Source organism: Poecilia mexicana, unplaced genomic scaffold (assembly GCF_051168715.1).
Source record: "Poecilia mexicana isolate PSO_F unplaced genomic scaffold, ASM5116871v1 scaffold_4, whole genome shotgun sequence".
In the NCBI taxonomy this organism is placed as follows: Eukaryota; Metazoa; Chordata; class Actinopteri; order Cyprinodontiformes; family Poeciliidae; genus Poecilia; species Poecilia mexicana.
Genome location: NW_028263373.1, coordinates 23,532,913 through 23,558,037, shown reverse-complemented (window position 1 = coordinate 23,558,037; position 25,125 = coordinate 23,532,913). Strand labels below are relative to the sequence as shown.

General features: G+C 37.5%; 1 protein-coding gene across 1 annotated transcript in view; it reads right to left on the bottom strand.

The window, feature by feature from the left end:
• The window catches only part of LOC106929465 (guanine nucleotide exchange factor DBS-like), a 90,369-nt gene extending 67,267 nt beyond the window's left edge, over nt 1–23,102 (bottom strand). Inside the window, exons 1-6 of the mRNA XM_088005102.1 lie at nt 22,439–23,102; nt 18,124–18,239; nt 15,281–15,350; nt 8,296–8,388; nt 5,910–6,002; nt 635–757 (exon numbers count right to left, since the gene is read on the bottom strand). Coding sequence (XP_087861228.1) covers nt 635–757; nt 5,910–6,002; nt 8,296–8,388; nt 15,281–15,350; nt 18,124–18,239; nt 22,439–22,444 — 501 coding nt within the window. The 5' untranslated portion in view covers nt 22,445–23,102. The remainder of the gene's footprint in view (nt 1–634; nt 758–5,909; nt 6,003–8,295; nt 8,389–15,280; nt 15,351–18,123; nt 18,240–22,438) is intronic.
• Nucleotides 23,103–25,125: the final 2,023 nt, after the last annotated feature.

Sequence of the window (25,125 nt, the reverse complement as noted above, 5' to 3'; positions counted from 1 at the left end):
CAAAGACATGCAAAAATTACTAAAATTTTCATATACTGTTGTAACCATTAAACTATCTCGGTAACACTTTATTTGAAGGGGTGTGCATAAGACTGACATGACACTGTCAAAAACATGACATAACATCTGTCATGAACATAAAGAAGTCTTTATGAATGTTTATGACAGTTGTCATGAAGTGTCATTCGGTAAATAATGACACTTTTAATGCAAAGTTGCTCTAAAAGTTGCATTGAAAGTCCATTAAAAATGCCAAATTTGCATTAAATTATCAATTTACAAAATCATGCAAAGTTGGCACTTTTAATGGACTTTTAATGCAACTTTTAGAGCAACTTTGCATTAAAAGTGTCATTATTTCCCACTACATAATGTGTTTCATTAAATGATAAATATCCTGAAATAAATTGACTTTTAAATAATACTCAAATTCACTGAAGGGGTCTGTACACACATTGTTCATTAAAATTCATTTTAAAATATTTTATCACTTGTCTTATTAAACATTTTTGTTTCATTGTGGAAATATGATTACATTCTTGTTCTCAAATAAATTCTCCTTTAGTAGAAGCGATATGCACACATTCTGTTTTCATCATCCATCCATCCGTCCATCCATACTCTTTTTACTCACCTCAAATCCAGTGATGGCTATCTGATGCATGGAGTCATTGACAGACTTGACAATGTCCAGCATGGTAGCTAAGGCCTCCTCCAGCTCAGCCATCCCCTCTCCCTTACTGCATTTTAACATTTCCTGTCAGACATGTAATAAGTAGTTTCCATCACATTAAAGGCATTAAAGGTAACCATCACAGCGTATGGGGCTCATATCTTACAGGTAAGGTTGAACTTCTAAAATGCTTCAGAACCCATGTGGACTTTTGTCAAAAGTCATTGAGGCCTTCACAGTGTTTAAAATGCCAACTACCAGGTTCCTGTTTCTTCTGTTAATTTGCCTCTAGTGATATCATCACCCCAAATACAACAAAAGTAGAAACAGCAAGTTTTTTCCTCACTGTTCTTTAAAAACATATTTTTTAGTAGTCTTGCAGTTGAAATCCATACTGTACTGTCCAACTGTGAAAGAAGTACATCACTGGAATATGAGGGGCCGTTTAGGACAAAAATTATGTTTTGTCTCTCACACACTACTAAAAACTCATACACACACACAAAATATTAAAATTGCACATATATACTATTAAAATGTCACACACATATACAATTTTTCTCACACGCATACACAAAATACTAAAATTGCACATACAAACTAATAAAATATCACATACGCATACATTTTTTTTTCTCACACACATACATAAAAGACTAAGATTGCACATATAAACTACTAAAATATAGACTTGTTTTTTGTATGCGAGAAGCTCAATTTTTGTATGTGTGAGAGTTGTCACGGAAGAGGCGGGGCATAATTTGGAGATCAGATCGCGCATGCGTTGATACTAGAGGTGTGCCGATCGATCGGTCACCGATCATAATTGGGCCGATTTTCATGAAAAAGTGCATGATCGGTGATCGGCGATCATTGGCTCCTGTTGCCGATACCGATCATCTCATTTCGCAGCCTGCCTGTGCAGCTGGTCTCCTCTTTCCTTCACTCTGCGCAAACGCGCAGCAACAAATCCTAAGCGATGTGCAACTATAACGCACTGAGTGAATGGGGAAGTTTGCGTGTTGCGGCGGAAAATTGAAGCAGGTCAAAATGCATCAACACAACGAAGCTAATACGACATAAAAACAGTGCCATACTTGACGGGGTTTGGCTACATTGAGGTTCACTGCAGTAAAAAAGACATACGGAGGATCAGATAGCAAGTGAAGCAGCGCACAGCTACAAACACTCACCCGGATTAGCAGCATGACGGTCAGAAAGCTAAACAAATAACCCGCAAAATAATTTAAGTCTTCGAGCTGCGATGTAAGACGCTGGTTCTGCTCTCGCTGTTGAACCGCTGCTACGCTACAGGTAGTAATATTTCACAGACGGTGACTCTCACCGAACCTCTGCTTAAAGCTGCAGCATCTAACTTAAAAAAAAATACATTTTACATACGTATTAAAACTTTCGCTGTCCTAACATGAGACAGAAAAAATAATCGATCTCCTGCCTGATCTGCATAATTACTCCGCTCAGTCAGAAACAGCCAATCAGAGCTAGCAGTAATCAGCTAGCCGCCATGCTATCAGGAAGTTTTCATTCAGTAACTCTGGATTGTTTATTGTAATGGAACCAGTTTTTGCCTTTGAATGTTAAGTTTTATACTTGAATTTTTTTGGCAATGTTGAGAGGTTTTATTTTGGCTCTTTGCATTATTTAGCCTCTTCAGAGCCTTCATATGTTTTCAGTCTGTTAAAGATAGTATTATCAATAGCAGTACAATTTGCACAATGCCTGTTTTGTTTAGTTTTCTTCTTGGAAAAAGTTATTAAAAACAAGTTTTTGTCTAAATTAAGGTGAATTCATGGTTCCTTTTTCCACATAATGTAACCGGTAGTGTTTATGATAAAATAAATAAATAAATAAATAATTATGTGATCGGTATCGGTGATCGGCCCTCATGGATGATCGGCATCGGTATCGGGAGGAAAAAACCTGATCGGCACATCTCTAGTTGATACCTCAGTGAAGTTAGCTTCAAATTGGATATTAGAGCTCCATGGTGTAAGCGGCGTTTAGCTCAAGGTTAATCCGATTTATGAACGCTAATTTCGGCCAGCCGTTCTCTACAGCTCCCTCCTCAAGTGCTCGGAGGTTCAATTAGGCCCTAGGGCTTATTCCGGTTCCAGGGCCGCTAACTCCGGCTCTAACGCCGGAGTAGAGCCCTAAGTGAACCTCCGAGCGCTTGAGGAGGGAGAGGTAAAGAACGGCTGGCCGAAATTAGCATTCATAAATTGGATTAACCTCGAGCTAAACGCCGCTTACTCCGTGGAGCTTCAATGTCCAATTTGAAGCTAACTTCACTGTGGTATCGACGCATGCGCGATCTGATCTCCAAATTATGCCCCGCCTCTTCCGTGACAACTCTCACACATAGAAAAATTGAGTCCCTCTCACACGTAGTGGTGTCAGTAACGCGTTGATGTGGTGCTGCTCATCCTTCCTCCTCCTCGATTTGTGCCATGCTGTAGCTAGCATAGCACAGAGTTGTGCAGATTCAAACTGTGAATGCTCAGTTTACTTAGCATAGCTATCAATGACGGCAGATAAACGGTTTCTTTTAAATAATAAGTTGTTTCTCCCCCATTAGCACATTTAGCAGTGAGAGAATGAAGTTCATTGACAGTGCTAAGAGCGTCCTACTAGTTCTGATTGGTTGTTTTGGTCACAATGGTGCATTACTTTAGCTAGTAATAGTAATTCAGGAAAGAGTTGAAGGAGAGTGATTGTTTTCACAGATTATCTCTCATAACAAACTGCTACGACATCATGACAACTTTAACAAATATGGAAAAAACATATTTTTTATTAAAGTTATGTACTGCAGCTTGAATAAAATCAACTACATAGCATTTTTAAAAGTCTGGGTTGCTTTATGTGTAGTTTGCACATTGCTTTTGACTGTTGCTCATGGGGAGAGACATTTCAGTAATCTAAAACTAATAGAAAAAATTTAAGCAACCTACTTGCATACTGGATGTGGACTGTTGGAGGTTAAATTCATAAGCAGTAAATATTGTGCCAATTATCAGTACTGAACCAAAGAAAGCAAGGCAGATGCAAGCCTTTAAAATTGTGACGCTTTTTATAGGTCAAATAGACTCAAAAAATTGTAACAGCAGTTGCGCGTGGGGCCCAATCAAATTTTTTGTCAGGGTGCCCAAGATTTCTGGCAGCGCCCCTGCTGATGTCAGACAGAGTACAGTTACTTTAAGAAATCACTTTACTTTGCTGTGTGTTACTTTTTTTTTTGTTTGTAATTTAATTTTATTTACCCGTCTTGGGGAGTGATTGCCGTTTCAGTGTCAGCAGCACAGAAACGTAAACAATGGAGGAGAGAGATGCACATTTTGAAGCTGGAAAAACAGGAACTATTTTCAGTTTCTGTCACCAAGTCCGATTATTATAAGTGGCTTTGGGCTTGTTTTGTTTCTAAAGTCGTCTGCAAATTTAATGATTCGCGGGTTGCGCTTTTTGCGGCTCGTTTTTGAACGTGAAGTTACTCATTTGGGCTTGGAAATAAGCAGAAATACATAATAAATCCCAGAGTTAGTCTGTCATCCAGGTCGTTTTAGTCAGACTCTCCCTGTCCATCATTCCCCGGATGACTCGTCCCGCTGTGTCTTTGATAATGTCAAGTTAATATATTACCTCTAATTACGTCGAGCTTCACGTTGTGCTCCAGAAAACTGCAAACATCGAGACTAATATGAACAGCGCAATAAACGTGAAAACATGAATGAACGAGTCCGTAAAGTTGTGCATCTAAATGCCATTATAATCATTAATAAAGTGTCACAAATCTGTGCAGAAGGATATCTGAGTTGTGGAGCGGCAGCAGGAGCTCTGTGCGCTGTGCTCTGACAACAAATACAGGGCCGTAACGCAGAACCTGGAGGCTGGGGCAGGGGGATGGGGCCTTTAAAATCCTTCTTAGAGTTTTCCAGACAATAGTGGAACACACAAATTACAAACTTTTTTTGTACTGTTGTAACCATTAAATAATCTCCCCTTCAGTTCAACCTTATAAAGTGGAGACACATTGTTGATGTTATTATTATAAAATAACTTGCAATTAAGTATTGACAAAGCTCAATGTAATTTTCACAGGTGGCGGAGCGTTGTTGTCAACAGCTGCTGAAAGTAACTAAAAAAGTTACTTTTAATGTAACTTAGTTATTTTCCAAATCAAGTAGTCAGTAATCTAACTAAGTTACTTTTTCAAGGAGTAGTCAGTAATCCAATTAAAGATACTTTTTCAAAGCAACTGTGCCATCACTGCTCACACATACAAAAATTAGTCTCTCACATACAAAAAATTAGTCTATATTTTATTAGTTTGTATGTGCAATCTTAGTCTTTTATGTATGCGTGTGAGAGAAAAATTTTGTGTGTGATATTTTAGTAGTATGTATGTGCAATTTTATTATTTTGTGTTTGTGAGAGAGAAAAATTGTATGCGTGTGTGATATTTTAGTAGTGTGTATGCGCAATTTTAGTATTTTGTGTTTGTGAGAGAGAAAAATTGTATGCGTGTGATACTTTAATAGTGTGTATGTGCAATTTTAGTATTTTGTGTTTGTGAGAGAAAAAAATTGTATGCGTGTGATATTTTAGTAGTATGTATGCACAATGTTATGATTTTGTGTATGCATGTGAGAGAAAAATTGTATGCGTGTGATATTTTAGTAGTATGTATGCACAATGTTATGATTTTGTGTATGCATGTGAGAGAAAAATTGTATGCGTGTGTGATATTTTAGTAGTGTGTATGCACAATTTTTGTATTTTGTGTGAGTTTTTAGTAGTGTGTGAGAGATAAAACATAGTTTTTGCCCTAAACGGCCCCTCATACTGGAAACTGTCTTTAACAACAAGGATCCCTTCCTGGCGCGTCAAAGAGCCGTGAAGTAAACTACTGACTATGGCTAAACAGATGTGGTAGCTTAGAAAAAGATGACTTTTTTGACAGCTAATTGGGTATGCGTCTTTGTGGGCTTTCCTGTCTGAGTTGTAAAGAACTGTCAGACCAAATAGTGAAGGATCTCCTCAAAGAGTAGGGGCTAGAATGTGAATACAACCTCCAAGAAAAGTACTTCTCAATAACCTGAACATGAGTTTAATGCCTATCAAACTCATAGCTAGCTATTTAGCAAAAACTGGTGAAGTTAAGTGTTCTTATGTCCAAACAGAGAAAAAGGACTGCATTACCAATTCTGTCTGTTTGTACCTTAAGCATAAGCTGGTATTTGGTGATCCTCTGTACAGGCTTCAGCAGGTAGGCATCCAGGGACAGTTTGTGGTCCAGTTTCTTCTGACACTCCTGTTATCAAAAAGAGCAAAGGTCTTCATCAGACTTAGGAATATGTCTTGTATTGGCATTTATATCAAACCCCTGTGAGGACTCATGTTTCTTTGGAGGATTCTTCATCAAGGTATGAGTCACGTTTAAAAGCCATCGCGTTTGCTCTGCTTGTGCAGCTCAATGTTTACCAGTAATATCGTCGCGCTTTTAAATGTGTGGGTTAAGCATGCAGTGAAAGAATTATATATCTTTGTGAACAAAAAATTATGTGCAGCGTGCATCTACATTTCACACAGGCTGCCCAGCGCGTGGCTCTGTGTTTATGTGTTCATTAGTTAGTGTTGCGCAGATCTGCTCATTAGTTCAGATGTGGGTGCATGAATAGACATTTGTGTGTGCACACACACATACACACATTAGTATGCCACTCTGCAGCACTTCTCAGCAGGTGAAAGAAATCTGGCCCAATCAGCAGCACCCTCAACTCGGGTATATAAGAAATCCACCAACCACTTTATTGGTTTTGCAACAGAGCTGAGGAAGGCAAACACAGCCTCCAAAGCAGCATTTCATGGAAAAGGACTTATAAGGACTACCGGTAAGCCACTAACTGGGCTCAATTGAATGTAATTTGACTGTAGTTTCACATTTGAGAAATTAAATGAAGAATTTATTGAAGTAACAGTTTGCACTGCTAGTTTTATAGTTTGGTTCCACTAAATGTATGTTAAGATATCTAATGTAAAAAACCTTATGTCCTAAGAAAAAGAAAAAAAAAAACTGTAATTCTAAAATGTGTGGATTTGTTGATTCAAATTCAACCAGACATGAAATTTAATAATTTAATACTGTGAATTTATGGTTAAAATTGTAAAAGAAATGTATGTTTAAGGTTAAAAATGAAATTAGTCATTAAGATAAATTATTAACTTTGAACCAAATGTTTAAAATGTATATTAAAATATTTTGTATGTGTTTTGTAGGTTTTTCACCTGTTCTGTTCATTGGTTCTCACTCATTCTCATTGGTGAAAATAAAAAAGATTGAGTGAATTCCTGAAGTCTTCAAGTCCTCCTTTTCAAGTGTAGGAAGCCATGAAATTATAGGACACTTGACAGATTGATGGTTCACCCCATGTAGGAGCAGCATTCGTGATCGCCTCGTAGTCACTAAGCACGCTGGTCTTATTTATTATTATTATTATTATTATTATTATTATTATTATTACTTTTTGAGGCGACACAATGCTTCAAACTGCACCATATCAAATCATTTCCTTACTTACAGTCAGGCAGAATTGCTGCATGCAGAAATCAGGAAAAACTTGTCCCATAAAACTCAGGCAACCAAAACAGCCTCTGTGGCGCTTATTAAAAACTCAATACACACAAAATGAAAGAGCTACTAAAGCTACATAAATTAAACCTCCCATTTGTTCCTGTGTATCCAGCAGAGAGAAACGCAGTGAAGCGGATTTAGCTCTTGCAGGGCTGGTCCAAGGGCTGGCCTTGAGCAGAATTTAATTTAGGGGCCTTTCTTGCTGCCAAGAACATCAGCACCACTAATAGTGTTTCAATATGGATTTAGTCAAGTCTGAGAGGGGTTAGTTTAATTGGCTAACCTTAAAATCAGTCAGTGACAACTATAGCTTTCAAACATATATTTATTAACAAATAGAGCTCAAACTCAAAGATTTAACTTATAGCATCAAATTGTAGCTATGGTAGCAAAACAATCTAACTATAAAAATTGTTCTTTGAACTTTATAAAGTAAACTTTCCAGTTTGTTAAAATATTAAATTTAAATGTTAAATGAGCTGTGCTGAAACCATAAAATCAAATTTAAAAACATTGATATTCTCAAACAACAAATGCATAATTTCTATACTGTGGTCTATGTTAAAATATTAGAATTGATGTGGTCCTTGAAAGAATGGGGGACCTTAAAGAGGTGGTGACTTAATTTGCATTTACCAGAAGTACAAATAATTGATATTTACTTGAATTGTATTTTTTTGATTTGTTGTTTTTAAGACTCTATAGTTGTGGGTGTAAGTATTTTTGAAAATTTCATCCTGTAACATAATTACCTAGTACTATTTATACATTTCCTGTCAAGTTAACATCTTTTAAAACAAAAACATGATGGGCCACCTCAGTGCCCCGACCACCGGGTTTAGCAAGTTTTCTGTGGGAAGTATTGAATGTCGCATCTTTATAAAAATAAATTAGGTTGTTCGTTAATGCAGCACATGGTAATCTTCATCCAAACACCTTGTTCTAAGTCATAGTAAAGTCCAGTGTGTTTTACCTGAAAGAAGAGGCTGTCTCCACACTGCCGCCACACCACCTCAGAACGGGGTTTATTCTGGCAGTACTTCTCATACACCTGAAGTTCTTCTTTCTGACAACACAGACATGTCAGAGTGAACAGCAGCACTTCATTCATATGTTCGGGACCAGTAGAATATTCCATGTTTTATGAGGCTTTACTTTAGACACTGACAACTATGGAGTGCCGTTTGTAAAGTTGCACAGCCAAATATTGACAGCAATAATCTGGTCTATTTAGTCATAAGAGAGAAAAAAAATAAAATTTAATGTCATATTTTCACGTTTTTCATTCATATATAATTAAATCTGGAGAGACTCAGATGGAGAAAAACAGCAATTATAAAAGTTTACTGACATAAATTGATTAAAGTTCTTTGGCGCTTGACCCCAGCAGAAGACATTGTGCTGTGAATTGCAATTAGCTTGGATGAGCATTCCCGATGCTGATTCGGGATGTCTCCCCCCCCCCAGGGCCTGTACACTGTTGGTGGAGGTCAGAGAAAGGATGGAAGCCTGAAGAGCTGGGAGAATGGAGGTGGAGAAGGAGCGGAGGTGGGTTAAGCACAGCTGGAAAGCAAATAATGCTATGGATGAAGGTTGTTATAAGTGGGAGCTTGATCGGTGATTGGTCATGACGGGGCATTTTCTGGTGCTGATAGGTTGGACAGCAATGAATGTAACGCAGCAGCTGGATGACGCAGGTGAGGCTGAAAAGTCTTCCAGTTTGAATTTACACCAAGGCTTCACATGTCAGTTTCAAACTAAATATGCAATACCTTTATTTACAATTTATGTGTAGTCTGAGTGCAATATCAAGAATTTACTACAAATAAATACCAGATGTATCAGTCATAAGACGTTAATTCGGTATCTAAAAATAACTCAGTAAAGTGTTGATTTAACAAAGTAACTCAGGAGGGTTTTCGTTGATTTAAAAACTTATTTATAATTAACCTACGCCTTTTGAGTATGATATCAATGATTTATTCCGAAGAATGAGGAATGAAGAATGAGGAAGGATTTTCTTTTGTGATTGCATGCAAATCAGTTCTGTGAACATTACAATATTTTTGATTAAAAATAATCAAAATAAGATGAGGCAGCGCCGCGCCTTTCGGAATGCGATGCAAGCCTTGAGAGGGAATGGGATCAAGTTCCAGCTGTGCTACCCGGCCCGGCTGCTGGTGCAATGGCTGGATGGTAACCCCCCCCCCGAGGTATTCAACGACCAGGTGTTATGCACAGAAACGCATGCCTGCCCAAAATTGCATCCCCTCTCGCGGGAGCGCGCATCGCTCTAAAGTCTCGCATATTGACGAGAAACCGGACTGAAATATGACCGAAGAGGAAATTTTTGTTATTTGTAACATTATCACGTTTCTTAACCATGTAATCCCTAAAATGGTGGGTTTTATTTCGCAAATTACTTGAAATAAATACGGTTTTTACACCTTTATTGACACATATGAGTCGAACTTTTTTCCAACCTGCCAAAATATGCATCCCCTCTTTATTCTCCTCAAATATTGTCCTTTTGATTTAAAACTTCTACCAGCAGATCATGGAACTACTCTGGTTATGTAGAAAAAGTTATTTCACTCTTAACTCTTTATTTATCAAAATTAGCACAGGGATGCATTTTTTGGCAATATGGATTTCCAGCCTGCCACTATATGCATCCCCTCTCTATTCTCCTCAAATATTGTCTTTCTGATTAAAAACTTATACCAGCAGTTCATGGAACTATTCTGATTATGTAGAAAAAGTTATTTTACCCTTAACATTTTATTTCTCAAAGTTAGAACAGGGATTCATTTTTTGGCAATATGAATTTCCAGCCTGCCAAAAATATTCATCCCCTCTCTATTCTCCCCAAATATTATCCTATTGATATAAAACTCATACCAGTAGTTTACAGAACTACTCTAATTATGTAGAAAAAGTTATTTCACTCCTAACTCTTTATTTCTTAAAGTTAACACAGGGATGCGTTTTTTGGCAATATAGATTTTGAGCCTGCCAAAATATGCATCCCCTCTCTATTCTCCTCAAATATTATCCTATTGATTTAAAACTCATACCAGTAGTTCTTAGAACTACTCTGATTACGTAGAAAAAGTTATTTCACTCTTAACTCTTTCATTTTTCAATTTAGCACAGGGATGCATTTTTGGGCCATATGGATTTCCAGCCTGCCAAAATATGCATCCTCTCTCTATTCTCACCAAATATTATCCTATTGATATAAAACTTATTCCAGTAGTTCTTAGAACTACTCTGGTTATGTAGAAAAAGTTATTTCACTCTTAACTCTTTAATTCTTCAAGTTAGTACAGGGATGCGTTTTTGGGCAATATTTATTTCCAGCCTGCCAAAATATGCATCCACTCTGTATTCTCCCCAAATATTATCCTATTGATATAAAATTAATACCAGTAGTTTACAGAACTACTCTGATTATGTAGAAAAAGTTATTTCACTCTTAACTCTTTCATTTGTCAATTTAGCAAATGACTAAGGAGCAGATTTAGAAGTACGCCGAAAACTACAGAATTTGTTTAAAACTGTGAGGTACGCTGAAGTAAATAAAAGAGAGAAGTTCAAATACATGCCAACAGTGAAAATTATTTTTAAAATGAAGATATATCACAGATTTAAAAAGAAATTTAGCGCCCCCTTCACTGGGCCAGGACCCCTTGGCCTCGTTAGCTGCCCTGACTAATGCCTAAAGAAAATACAAGGTAGAAATCTTACCATTTTGAAAACAATTTTATTGAAACCACTGATATTGAAAGACCAACATTTTTGTAATATCTAATAAACATTTTGATCATACATGACCTACTTCAGGACTTTTTAATGGCGCAGAAAACAGGCAATAGCAACGCGGACCAACGACAAGGACCAACGACATGAACCAACAGCATGGACCAACGACGTTCATCACATATGCAGCAAACGCATATGCAACATAGACTTATGCAACGTAGACATGTGCAGCGAACACATATGCAGCGAACGCATATGCAACATAGACATATGCAACATCTACATATGCAGCAAACACATATGCAGCGAACACATATGCAGCGAACACATATGCAACTTAGACAAATGCAACATCTACATATAAAACATAGACATATGCAACATCTACATATTCAGCAAACACATATGCAGCAAACGCATATGCAACATACACATATGCAACATCTACATATGCATCATCTACATGCATCATAGACCAACGACATAGACCAACGACACATAGCAACGACACATCTGCACATATGACTTCTACTTATTTTTGATACAAATGGAACCCCATAGAAAAGTTTTTAAACACCTTAAGTCCTTAGCTGCAGACATTATTTTTCTACAAGAGACCCATATTAGAAAAGATGCACAACATAGACTGAAGTGTAGCTGGGTGTCTCAAATATACCAGTCGCCTTTCACCTCACATGCTCGTGGTGTGGCTATATTATTGAGAAAGAATATCCCATTTCAGACATCGTTATAACGTAACACTTTGGAGTTATTTTTTTGGTTTTAGAGTACAAAAATATTTTGACAGATTCAGGTTTGCACTCACCAAGGTTTAAGTGTCGCATGCAATGACGTCAGCTTCTTCTTCTTGGATTTTTGTGGGATCCGTCCTTATTTTGATTATTTTTAATGAAAAATATTGTAATGTTCACAGAACTGATTTGCATGCAATCACAAAAGAAAATCCTTCCTCATTCTTCTTCATTCTTCATTCCTCATTCTTCGGAATAAATCATTGATATCGTACTCAAAAGTCGTAGGTTAATTATAAATTAAGTTTTTAAATCAACGAAAACCCTCCTGAGTTACTTTGTTAAGGAGGCACAGGAGGGACCGCCTGAAGCCATTTAATGGGGCGGATAACCACTAATAATGGCCATTCCATGGGATGATAACGTCCGAAGTGGGTGAAAATGAATGCATGCTGATGAGTTCGCTAGCGCAGTGACTGTTGCAGTTGCTGTAGACCTATTGGTCTATGCTCATTAAAACACCTCATCCTGTTTTAAGCCGAAATGATGTACATGTGGAGAGAAAAAAAAATGAAGAGGTAACATGAGAAAAACTTGAAGTGAACCATTTATGCCAGCAGCTTATTCACTCTAATACTTATTCTTTCTTAAATTAGGTTTGTATGCTTTACTTAAGACTCACTAAACTCTTTATTCAACTAAAGTAATGTGAGTAATGTACATGTTTGACCTGAGAAAGATACAAGACTAGGTTATTTTGAGTAAACTGGATTTTGTTATTTTTGCTACTGGAAGTAATGCTTCAGCTCAGCAGTGCAGGAATCTTCCAGAATGTTTGTGGACTTGAACATTGGAAGAAGCAGAGCTTTTCTAAAGGTGAGTTATTCGTCTTCAATATATTTTCATGTGTCATGTATGCCTGTACAGGAAAGAATGGTAAGCATTCTGACTGATTTTGTTTAAGGTGAAGGAAATTCTGCAAGTTTTTAATTTACATCTTGATCAGTTGAACATGCACGCATGCACATGATTCCTCTTCACATCCTCTCATTTATAATAACCAGCCAGTGTGATGCTGTATTAAAGGGATATTGAGTAGTATTGTTTGGGGGGGGGATTTATATTGGTTATATTTGGGTGATTGAGACTGGAAAAAACACAGTTGGATGTTGAAAGAATGAATAATGTATTATTCATGATTAATAATACAATATTAATAATTATTAATAATTACATAAGCCAAACATTGATGCTAAGTTCTCAGTAGTGAGCTAAATATTTAGTTGAGGCTAATATTTATCTCTAAGCTAAATATGTAGTCAGCTAATACGTAAATTCTCCTGATGATAACAGCTGACTTATCCCATAACTTCTTTCTCTAACTACCGACATGCAATCTTGTTACTGATGGAAAAGACTATGGATGGATGAACACAGTCTAGCACAAATCACCTGGCTTATTGCTGTTAATTTTTGACTGTGTAACTTTACAAACAGCACCCCATAGACTGCTACAACCCCTTGCAAAAAGTATGGAATCACCAGTCTTGGATGAGCACTGATTCAGACATTTCATGCTGTAAAACAAACTCGAATCAAAAACATGATACAGTAGTAAGGTCATTCCAAAGTGCAACTTGTTGGCTTTCAGGAATACTCAAAGAATTGAAGAAAAAACATTGTGGAAGTCAGTGAATGATACTTTTATTGACCAAGCACAGGGAAATAAATATGGAGTCACTCAATTCTGAGGAAAAAAGTGTGGAATCATGAAAAATACAAACAAAAGACCATTCAAAATACATCACTAGTATTTAGTTGCACCACCTTTGGCTTTTATAACGGCTTTCAGTCTCTGAGGCATGGGCTTGATGAGAGACAAACAGTATTCTGCATCAATTTGGTGCCAACTCTCTTTGATAGCAGTTGCCAGATCAGCTTTGAGCCTTCTTGTGGACCATTTTTTTCAATCTTCACCACAGGTTTTCAATTGGGTTGAGTTCTGGACTATTTGCAGGCCATGACATCGACTGAATGTGTCTTTCTTCAAGCAATGCCTTCACTGTTTTTGCCCTATGGCACGATGCATTGTCATCTTGGAAAATGATTTCATCATCTCCAAACATCTGTTCAATTGAAGGGATGAGAAAACTGTCCAAATTGTCAATGTAAACTTGTGCATTGATAGAAGAATTAACCACAGTCATCTCCCCAGTGCCTTTGCCTGACATGCAGCCCCATATCATCAAGGACTGTGGAAATTTGGTTGTTTTCTTCAGGCAGGCCTCTTCATAAATCTCACTGGAACAGCACCAAACAAAAGTTCCAGCATCATCACCTTGTCCAATGCAGATTCTTGACTCATCACTGAAGATAACTTTCATCCAGTCATTCACAGTCCATGATTGCCTCTCCTTAGCCCATTGGAGTCTTGTTCTTTTATGTTTAGGTGTCAATGCTGGTTTTCGTTTAGCTTTCCTGTATTGAAATCCCATATCCTTCAGGCAATTTCTTACGGTTCGGTCACATACATTGACTCCAGCTTCCTCCCATTTATGCTTCATCTGTTTAGTTGTAATTTTTCGGTTTTCAAGACAAATGGCCTTAAGTTGTTTGTCTTGACGCTTTGATGTATTTCTTGGTCTACCTGTACGCTTGGCTTTAACAGCCATTCCATGCAGTTTGTATTTGGTCCATATCTTGGATACAGCTGACTGAGAACAGCCTACATCTTTAGCAACCATGCTTGAAGGGTTACCTTCTTCAAGAAGTTTCACAATCCTCTATTTTGTTTCAAGGGACATTTCTCTTGTTGGAGCCATGGTTCTTGCCACTCCACTTTGTCCAGCAGCCCTCCAAGGCGTCATGACTGCAGGTGTTTTTAACTCCAGACTAACGGGCACATCTAATCTGGGGCAGGTGTCCATTTAGGGAAAGGAAATAGACTGGGTGTGTCCTTATTTTCTACCTCCAATTTGAGTGATTCCACACTTTTTTCCTCAGAATTGAGTGACTCCATATTTATTTCCCTGTGCTTGGTCAATAAAAGTATCATTCACTTACTTCCACAATGTTTTCTCTTCATTTCTTTGAGTGTTCCTGAAAGCCAACAAGTTGCACTTTGAAATGACCTTATTATTGCATCATGTTTTTGATCTGAGTTTTTTACAGCATGAAATGTCTGAATGCTAATCCAAGACTGGTGATTCCATACTTTTTGCCAGGGGTTGTACTTCACCCATTTTTAATCCATCTCTGAATTAAAATAAAATCTGATCCTTCGTTTGTCTTCCAAATGTTCTGTTTCTCCAAACATATAACACACATCTCAACTTCATTGCATAGCAATATCTGTCTGGTTCCAGTTTATGCTTCTATATGTTACCAAATCTCCCATGCCGAATCTATTGCTGTAGTGTTTGAATCTGTTCATCTACTCACCCTCTTCAGAAAACAGGTTCCAATCAGTTCTGGATTCACTGCACAATTCTCCAGCTCCATGAGGAATGTTCTGCAGATAAAACACAGTCCAAACTAAATTCTTGCTATTCCACAGGCTCTTACCAGACCAATTTTCATGAATACATATGCTGCAAATCAGAATCATATTTGCAGAGTTAAAAAACGTTTTAAAAACTAGTTTTAAACAGAGGATGTTGAGGTAACTTAACAGTTTCAGAAATCATTTTAAAGCAGTTCTCCAAATAAGTTTTATCTGGTTTAACTTATCTAAACCTAAACCTGTAGCACATCCATTCATTCATGAATGAAGCCACTTACTTTGTCCTGACTATGTGTGCTCATAAAATACTTCTACTATTATCATGATCCTTGCTGCTGGCTCTATTGACAGATGGGATGATAGGGTTATGTTCCCACCTGATAGTCTGGTAGACTTGGTTCGACTGGTGATTAAAGTTGCAAATGTTGTTACATTTTCAGCTGATGTGGTTCACTTTCTCACTGCATGTGTCCAATGAGCCAAACCCATTGAGCAACCTGTTCACTCCCTTGCCTGTGGTGGCACAGCACCAAGAACTACTGAAATAATCAACTAAAAAAAAAAACTGAAGAAGATACTGAACGCAACATTCTTCTTCATGAAATGAGGACAAAAATGGAGTGGTGTCAGATTTTAGCTGCTGTAGGTTTCTCTTTTGTCTTTAGCAAAAGACCACAAGACACACACACACTTGTTTTGGTGACATTTACCCAAAATGCCCTGTGCTATAGTACACTTCCTGCTTTTGTAGCAGTCTTCAGTCTGGTTGGCATTTACATATACAGTCAAACTGCACCAGAGTTCACTTCAAACAGAGACCAAGTTTTGTAGGCGGACCAGAGTTCACTTTTTTGGTCCGCATCAGAGTTTAATTGTGCTCCTCAAATATATCGTATTTTCTAGGCAAATGAAATGGAGATTGATTAAAATGACTAAACAAGTTTGATGTGAATGCACCTTAAATCCCTATTAAAATGTTGTCAGCTCCAGTGTAAAAAATCATCAGAGAAAAGGCTGTTCCAGATAATTTTCACCTGACAGTTAAGCCTTAAGGGTGGAAAGGGTTTTGTAAACATCCAAAAATAAATCACTAATAGCCTCACAGTTATCAGGTTAAAGTACAAACTTTTGGTACCTCTGTAAAGGTAAGACATCAAGGAATGATTTCCTGGTGTCAGTACTATTGTAGCTTTTACCCTGCTTGAATTAAATACAATAAATGTAGCATTTTTTTACCTCACAAAAATTTTGTTATAAATAAACATTGCAAAACGTCACTAAAATATAAAATATTATTTTTCACACAAAAAAGTAGTTTAGACTTTTAGATCTACATGTTGGGTAAAAGTTCACCAAATTTGGACTCACTCAGTTGAAAAATATAGTGTTTTATAAATGTTTTACTGAGAAATGTCCCAGGTGGAGAGGTCATTTATCCAAAAATGTCTCCAAACTGTGCCAAATGTGTTTTTCACATCAATACTGGGAATTTCTTTAAATTATATCACAGATTACCATTGAATGAAACTTAGTACATATAATCTAACCATCATGACATTTACCACATTTATATGTATAAATGTATAATATATATATATAATAATAATGAACTGATGCCATTACTTTGACTCCAACTGGAAAACCTTTATTGAAACGCAGTAAAACAGTAAAAAAAGAACTTTTTGAAGTATAGCTAACAAAAGAAAATAATAGTAATTACATACAAATTGAGTGTTTTACTACAAAGTAATGAACAAAAAAATAAATCACCGCAGGGTCGCAACTACATTTTATTCAGGCGGATGCGAACGCTGAAAAGTGACGTAACTCCAACGTTTTCAGTCCGTATTCATCAAACAAATCTCCGTACAAAGACCGCATGCAGGGTGCACGAATTACACACTAGAGAGGGTCTCATTACCCAGACAAAATTCAGACCCGACAGTAAATTTACGTAGCCGATTATATGATATCTACAAAGGTCAGTCCCTTTCCTGTCATGTGATTCTTGTCGATGGAGCTCTGCTCAACTAAAAGGGTTGGTTTCGAAGAGAGTTTTAGGAAAAGTACGAAACCTCCGAGGACCTTTCAGTCTCGACAGCTGTTCTGAAATACCTGTAAAACCACAAACATGTTGAGCAAAACTTGGATGCGGGATAGTTTTCGAATGATGAAAGCCTTCTCTATCGGACAAAAAAAAAAAAAAAGTAACGTGGAGCGGTTGTTTATGGAGAAAGCCGAGAAGACCCGAAAACATATCCCTCACGAGGGATCGTCGGGCTTAAGAGGTTTTCATATGTACATCTTACATAATTTTTTTTTTTTAAAGCGTCTATGGGACTGAATTGGACATTTCAGATGCTGCGATAATTGGTCACTCTCAATTGTCCGTAGCAGTGAGTGCATGCATGTTTTTCTTTTGAATATCTGTATTGCCCTGTAATGGACTGGTCATCTATCTATAGTGAACCCCCTTCTTGCTCAATAACTACTGGAGATAGGCATTGTACTCTTCTACAAGGATAAGTGAGTGTAGACAGTGGATAAAGTAATGTACTCACAAGCCATATTCACAAAACATTTCCATCATAAATTTGCAAGATAAACTGCTTCTCAGCTGCCTGACCATTTTTAAAGCACAAGCACATACAAAATCATGCATAACTGTCTTACTAACCAAATAAATGGCTTCCTTGTCTTCCCTGTGATTTGTGTTAATAACCCTGTCTATTTACATCAGAATATACCAACACAAAGACAGACAACAAAAAATTTTACCTACTTGTTGTGAAAATCATATATTTCTGGCAGGTTGCCAAACAGTACGTCTTGCTTATTCTCTAACGTGGGGGGGATGAGGTGGCAGATCTCTGAGTTATTCAGCTCAGCAACATAGCCCTGTGGAGCAGGTACAGAGATAAACAGAACAAAATGAAGGAAAAAGTAGTCAATGAAGGCAAAGTAGGTTTTCCATCAATCTCTCACAAATGTAAAAGTCAAGAGTCTCCCTTTGTTGGAATGACATTTAAGATATCCTTTAGATGTTGGGTAGACTGGAACATACTGACCTGAGCCAAAACCATCCTGTCCCATCCTGCAGTAGCCTGGTAAAACTCAACTCCTTGTTCTACGCTAGTTGCTTCATCAAGAGGGTCCAGACCCTCGTCTACTTTAAAACAATTGCTTCCTGGATGCGGGGACTCTTTTGTAGTTTCAAAACAACAGACAGACTACAATCAAGCAGAATTGCACAGGAAGGCAATTTTTTAAATTTGCCTTCCTTCCAGCAGAAAGGAAGGAAGGCAAATTCCTTCCTTTCTGCATAAAACATAAAACTCAAAAAGTTTTATGTTGACCAAATCAACATGAAACTTTACCCAGAGATAAAGGAGTTGGCTTAACCTGATCTCCATTAGTTAGACCGCTGGCCAGAGGGCATGGCCGCATGACAGGGGCACCGCCAGGAATCGTGGGCCCCTTGACAAAAAAATTTGTTTGGGCCCCCCTGGCGCAGCTGCTGTTACAATTTTTTGAGTCTATTTGACCCATAAAAGACTTGCATCTGCCTTGCTTTCTTTGGTTCAATACTGATAATTAGCACAATATTTACTGCTCATGAATTTAACATACAACAGTCCACATCCAGTATGCAAGTAGGTTGCTTAAATTTTTCTATTATTTATTTTTTTTTTTTTTATACTCTAGCATTTTTCATTTTTACAATGAAACATACAACACACAGAACTAGGGGTACTGATTCATAGTCAGAAAGAAAAAGAAAACACTACAAGATGATACACATAGCTACGCTTCCTTGCTCTTGTATGCCAGCCATTTAGACCAGCGTTTGTTGTAAGAATGTCCTTTTATACATATAAAAGATATGTCAGTTTTTCCATAGAATGAATCTCCTCCACGACTTCCTGCCAATGGTCCAGCTGGGGAGGGAGTTTCTTTAGCCAAGACCCTGTAATAGCTTTTTACCTTGCAATTGAAAGAATTTTAAAAGATACGCATCATCTTTTTGAAACACTTCTCCAGTTAACAGCCCCAGCAGAAAAATTATGGGGCCTTTGGGGATGACATACCCCAAAATTATCCCAGTAGTCTGACAGATTCCATCCCAGTAAGGTGCCAACTTTGGGCAGGACCAAAATACATGAGTGATTGACGTTCAGATGGCCACAATGTCTCCAACATTGCTGTTCTCCTCCTCTATGTCTACTAGTAATTTGAGTTGTAATAAAGTATCTTATTAAGCACTTCCATCCATATTCCTTCCATCTTTTAGAACTGGTAGATGTCTGTTATGTCACACAAAATGAAAGCCAATTACCCTCCGAAACTTTCACTCCCAATTCCCTTTCCCATTTTGACTTAATATTCAAGGTGTTATTTCCATTATGTTTCTGCAACCCCTTATATAGTTTGGAAATGGTTTTGCATGGGAGGTGAGTATAAGCATTTGTAAAAATTTGCACAATAGTATTACCTTCTGGACCGACTTTGGACACCCTTGATCTAGAATATATAATACCCTTCCCATCTGTGTTACATATACTTTAAATACGTTTAATTAAGCAAGTGTAAAAAGCATTTGGTAAACTACCGAAGTACTAAGTAACTGATCATAACACCGGATTTACAGCCAAAAGTATAAAAGTTTGAAGTTATTCTGGTATTTTACAGAGTATTACCAAAATGTTTATATAAATAAGGTGTTAGGTTTGGAGGCTGGTTCTAGACCAAATTTACCACAGGGGCCAGGATAGCCAGTGTTTTCCATGGCAACACTTGAAAAAGAATGAAAAAGAAAACAAACAACAACAAAAAAAATTGCAATATTTCATCATTTGATATATTAAGTGAGCCAAAGAGGCTTGTGTCTCCAGAGATCCAGGTTGCAGATCCCTGGCAGATGGAAATTGTGATCCTATACAGCAGATAAAAGTGCAGCACTATAATTCTTAATTCATTGTTGAAGTAAAATTGTGAAGGTTAAAAATAATCCACCACTGAGTATTAACATAAGACATTTATTTAGTATAACTTCTTTGGTACACCATTGGCCCCCAACTAGAACCGCCCCTGGGCTGCAAATCTGTGACTGGTACATAAATGACCACTGAACAATAAATTCATAAAATATATAAACATTTCAAAAATAAAACCTACAGAAAGCCCTAACAAACCTTTTAAAGTAGGAAGTATTTATGCATTTACTGTTAATCTAATGTATGAGTTGTTCTTTAAATTATCCTTTGTATTATTTTTGGCTGATATTATTATACATTAAATAAGCAAATAATCAAACCAATATAGTCTACTAAAAGCACAATAAGAAACTTAATCATAGCAAAATGTTACCATATCAGGGTCGGCCCGTAGCGTCCAGGGGTCCTTTAGCTCCCGCAACCATAGACTGATCTTAATATTTCCTGTGTTTTATTTTGGTCATTATTGTTACTCTGAGTGTTAATATGTGTGTGATAGGCAAGTCTATCGGACATTTATAGAAAAACGGAACAAATTGCATCCCGTTTCGGTTCAGTACGGAACGCAACATTCAACAGCCAAATACGGGACGATTCCGTATTTTACGGGACGGGTGGCAACCCTACGTGGGAGAGAGGCTCTGACACAACCGTCTACTCCATTTGCTTCCGGAAGTTCCCTTTTCTATTAGTATTAGATTACTGAATTGTCTGTCCCCATGAGCAACAGTCAAAAGCAACGTGCAAATATACATAAAGCAATCTAGACTTCTCAAAAATGCTATGTAGTTGCATTTTATTCAAGCTGCAGTACATAACTTTATTTAAAAAGTTATGTTTTCTCCATAATTGTGAAAGCTGTTACGATGTCATAGCAGTTTGTTATGAGACAGATAATCTGTGAATCTGTCAAGTAATCCAGGAGGAATTTTAAGAAACATGTATCGAGGCCTGTGATGATGGAGCAAGCGGTGACAAAGCCTCATATTCGGGACGAACCACATGACTGATTCAGTCTCGCTCTCCTGTGTCACTTTCTCTTTCCCCTTCCTCATCCTGGCTCCTGTTCCAAATACTTAGCTCATCAGCCCAGGTCTTAAATTCAAGCACTCAATCTCCCACTGTTTAAGCTCCTCATTCTCAGTCACAACTTGCCAGTTTGTCCTGTTATTCCTTGTCACTCTCGTCTCTTCCTCCTGATGTTCGATGGTTTCTTGCATGGCTTTGTTGGATTGTTTTGTGTTACCCTGGATGTTTACATTTTTGTAAGTTGTATTCTTGATTTCATCAAATTCTTAACTCTCTCTCCATACCCTACCTACTGCAACTGAGTAAACTACTACACACAACATGACACATATAGTAATCAATAGAACACGTGTCAAACTCCAGTCCTGGGGGGCCACTGCCCTGCAACTTTTAGATGTGCCTCTGCAGCACCACATCTGGATATAATAATTAGGTCATTAGCAAGGCTCTGGAGAACTTATCTACATAAGACAGAGGTAATTAAGCCATTTCATTCCAGTGTTTTGTACCTGTGGCACATCTAAAAACTGCAGGACGGTGTCCCTTGGGGACTGGAGTTGGACACCCCTGCCCTAGAATATTGGGAAGGTGAGAAAATGTTTTATCTCAACTACTATAAATCTGAAGATGTGTTTCTAGCTACATGCGCACTCAGAATGCACAAGAAGAACTTTATCTGCCGAGATGAACCCGAGCACAGTAAAGGTATTTAAGCTATAAATAAAAAAGCTCCCAAGGTTTATAACACATCACAATACTCCCCCCCATTTGTCTCCAGTTTGTGTCATCTGTCCATTGTTTCATATAAACAGATTGAGACTATGATATGAGAGAGAGCTGTAATAATGAGTAACAAATAACTAGACACAACAAATAACCAAACTTAATAAACTACAAACAAGAACTGACTAAGGTAAATCTAAACCAGGCTGATCTTATGAAAGCGCGTAAGGAACACGGAATAATAATGAAACTAAAATCAATACATCAAACTCCAAAACAACCCAAGATCCTGACATCTACTTGGATATAAGGAAACAAAAATACATTACTGAGACTGCACATATACTGTACCTCCATGATGCTCTGTAATTCCTCCACATAAATTCTTTCTGATTCAATCAGCTCCGTTATGATATGTCTGCAGAGAAAAACGAAATACCAATAAGCACAGTGAGCAGAACGAAAGAGATGGATCACTCAAAATTTGAAAGTTTATTTGTGAACTTATTCTGGGGCAACTAGCATGAAACTAAAGCAAATCTTACACTGTTCACCCTTTCACTATCAAAATAAATGACATGAATAAATAGCTGCAGGAGTCTGTTCTTATAGCACAACTTCTGGGCCCCAGAAAATAATGAACTGTTTGAAGAAATATTTATGGGCTGACTGTTAATCAGAGTAGGTTTTTTTTACAATCTGAGAGTTGTGTATTTGATTCCAGCTTCCTCCTGTCACATGTCAATGAACTCCTCGGCATGGCACTCAACCCCATGTTGGCTAGTGATATGTGTGTGTCATTGCATGAATGTGATCACAACTGCGTGAATGTGGTTTTGGTAGGAATTTGAGTGGTTGCTATGACTAGAAGCGCTATATAAACTCAGTCCTTCTACATCAGAAAATGCAGAACATAGTAAGAGTAACTTCATCTTCCAAAAACAAGAACTCATCTAGAACAGAGAATTTACAAAATACTGTGCTTTAAAACCAGAAATGTGTAAGGAATGAAATCAACTAAGACAACAAAAACTAGCAGAGTGGCACACCTTAACCCAATTGAGTTGGTGTGAAGACCTTCGCATCAAATAAATATTAAGACAGCAATACACGTTTTATTGTGGGGAAAATCTTTACACTGTATGACTGTCTGATAAAGGAATTAGTTAACTGAAAATATGAAACTTTGTTTTTAAGTGTGAATCTTTGTGTGAAAATGTGATGATGGTTTTGAACAAATACAAGATGGCTTTCTAGCATGAATGCATAGTGCTGCACAAGAAGACCCCAATTTCTCATTAATGTACTGTGTCTGAACTAGAAACAAGCTTAACTTTTTCTGTTCAGTCACATCTCCTGCAACAGTTTATTGGAGCTGGAGGATTGTTCAGTCCAGAAATAGTGTTTTGGAAATCTTTGCAAAGCTTTCCACTAGACGTGTATGAAAATCAATGTTTTAACAACATAGTTGTCCTGTGGAGTTTGATTGGGTGAGAACATCTGAAAGCTTTATGTCTGACATCATTCAGTTATAACATCAACTAGTTTGGGCCACCATCAGCCTACACTAAGCTGTTCAGCATAGGGCTAGCTAGCAAGTAATCTAAGATGTATCTCTTTTTGCAAGAGATAAATGAGTCTGCTAATTAACAAATTGGCAGAAAATTGGATCATAAATGCTTTTACATAAGTTTTTTTTACAAATAAGAAGTGAGCAGAAGGTCAACAAAGGGTTTTCAGTGAACAGCCTTGTTATTACAGAGAATGCTGTTACAAAGCATTCTTGTTTCATTTCCTTCCATCCTTAATGTGTAACTACAGTCTGGGACGATGCTCACATTAGTGTTACACACAGCCTCATTCCTCCTGTGGTATGTAATTAGGTCTATTAGATATAATGCAACTGGCTAAAGCAGCTGTGTGAGAAAATGTAAAGGGCAGTGTTTTTAGAGGGGGTTGTCCCCTGAGGAAATTACTGACTTTCTAACACAAACTCAATGTCCAAAAAATGTTGTCAGTGAAGTCTGTGAACCCTGTACAGTTAGCTCTTCCAGTCAACAGTCTCTCAGAAATTGTTGACTGGGAGAGTGATGGGCATGGAAACGATTTGATTTCCAAGAAACTGGAAGAAGAACCTGAAGCATACACAGTGGCATCACAAACCGAGTGTCATAGGCTGAAGGATCAATGGTCAGTAAATGTCACCAGAGACAGAAGTTGCCTGGGAGGCACATCAGAATAACTGGCAATTAAGAAGTATAACATTTTGAGTTCAAATAACTCTTAATGATCATAAAACCTCAACATGTAAGGAATACAGATGTTGCCTTATTTAGGAGTTGGATGTAGGGGGTACTGAAGGTACCAGCATGAACTTAGAAAGAGATCAGGACCTCCGGAGGAATACTTTTTCAATGGTTTAGTTTAAAATCAAATAAACATGTTTAGTTTAGTTTATTTACCAGATGCATCTGGTAAATGCATCTGGCATTTACCAGATCCAGCATTTTAGGTGATACTTTATTACACCACAGGAAATTATGAGGGAGGAATATAGGATTTTTTTTCTCATGTTACAGAGTTACTCAAAAAACATGCTGGACATGAATAAAAAAATAAATTTCTCAAATATCTCACAGGTGATAGTGAGGAGTGGAAAAAACTTTGAACATGTCTATTGGTGCCAGGCGGATGCTATATGTGTCCAACTGAAACTTTAGTTAAAACCTCCTTTTAGCTAAAGAAGGTTAACTCTTCTATTGGTGAGTGGTGTGTCCATACATTTTTCTCAGTAAACGGAGGATCCCTGACATTCAGGCAAGTTAGGAACCACAGCTAAACAGCTAATACCTGTAAATAGAGTCCTCATCTTAAGATGTCTATTGCTGCTTATTTAAACACCAAATATACCACTGACTTGAAACTGTCTTAGCACTGCCATAAGACCTAACATCTATGGTCTTCTTTGTCTCTACTCTTGGGGGTACAGCCAACCAACACACACACACACACAAAAACAAGTGGCACTCCCTGATTGG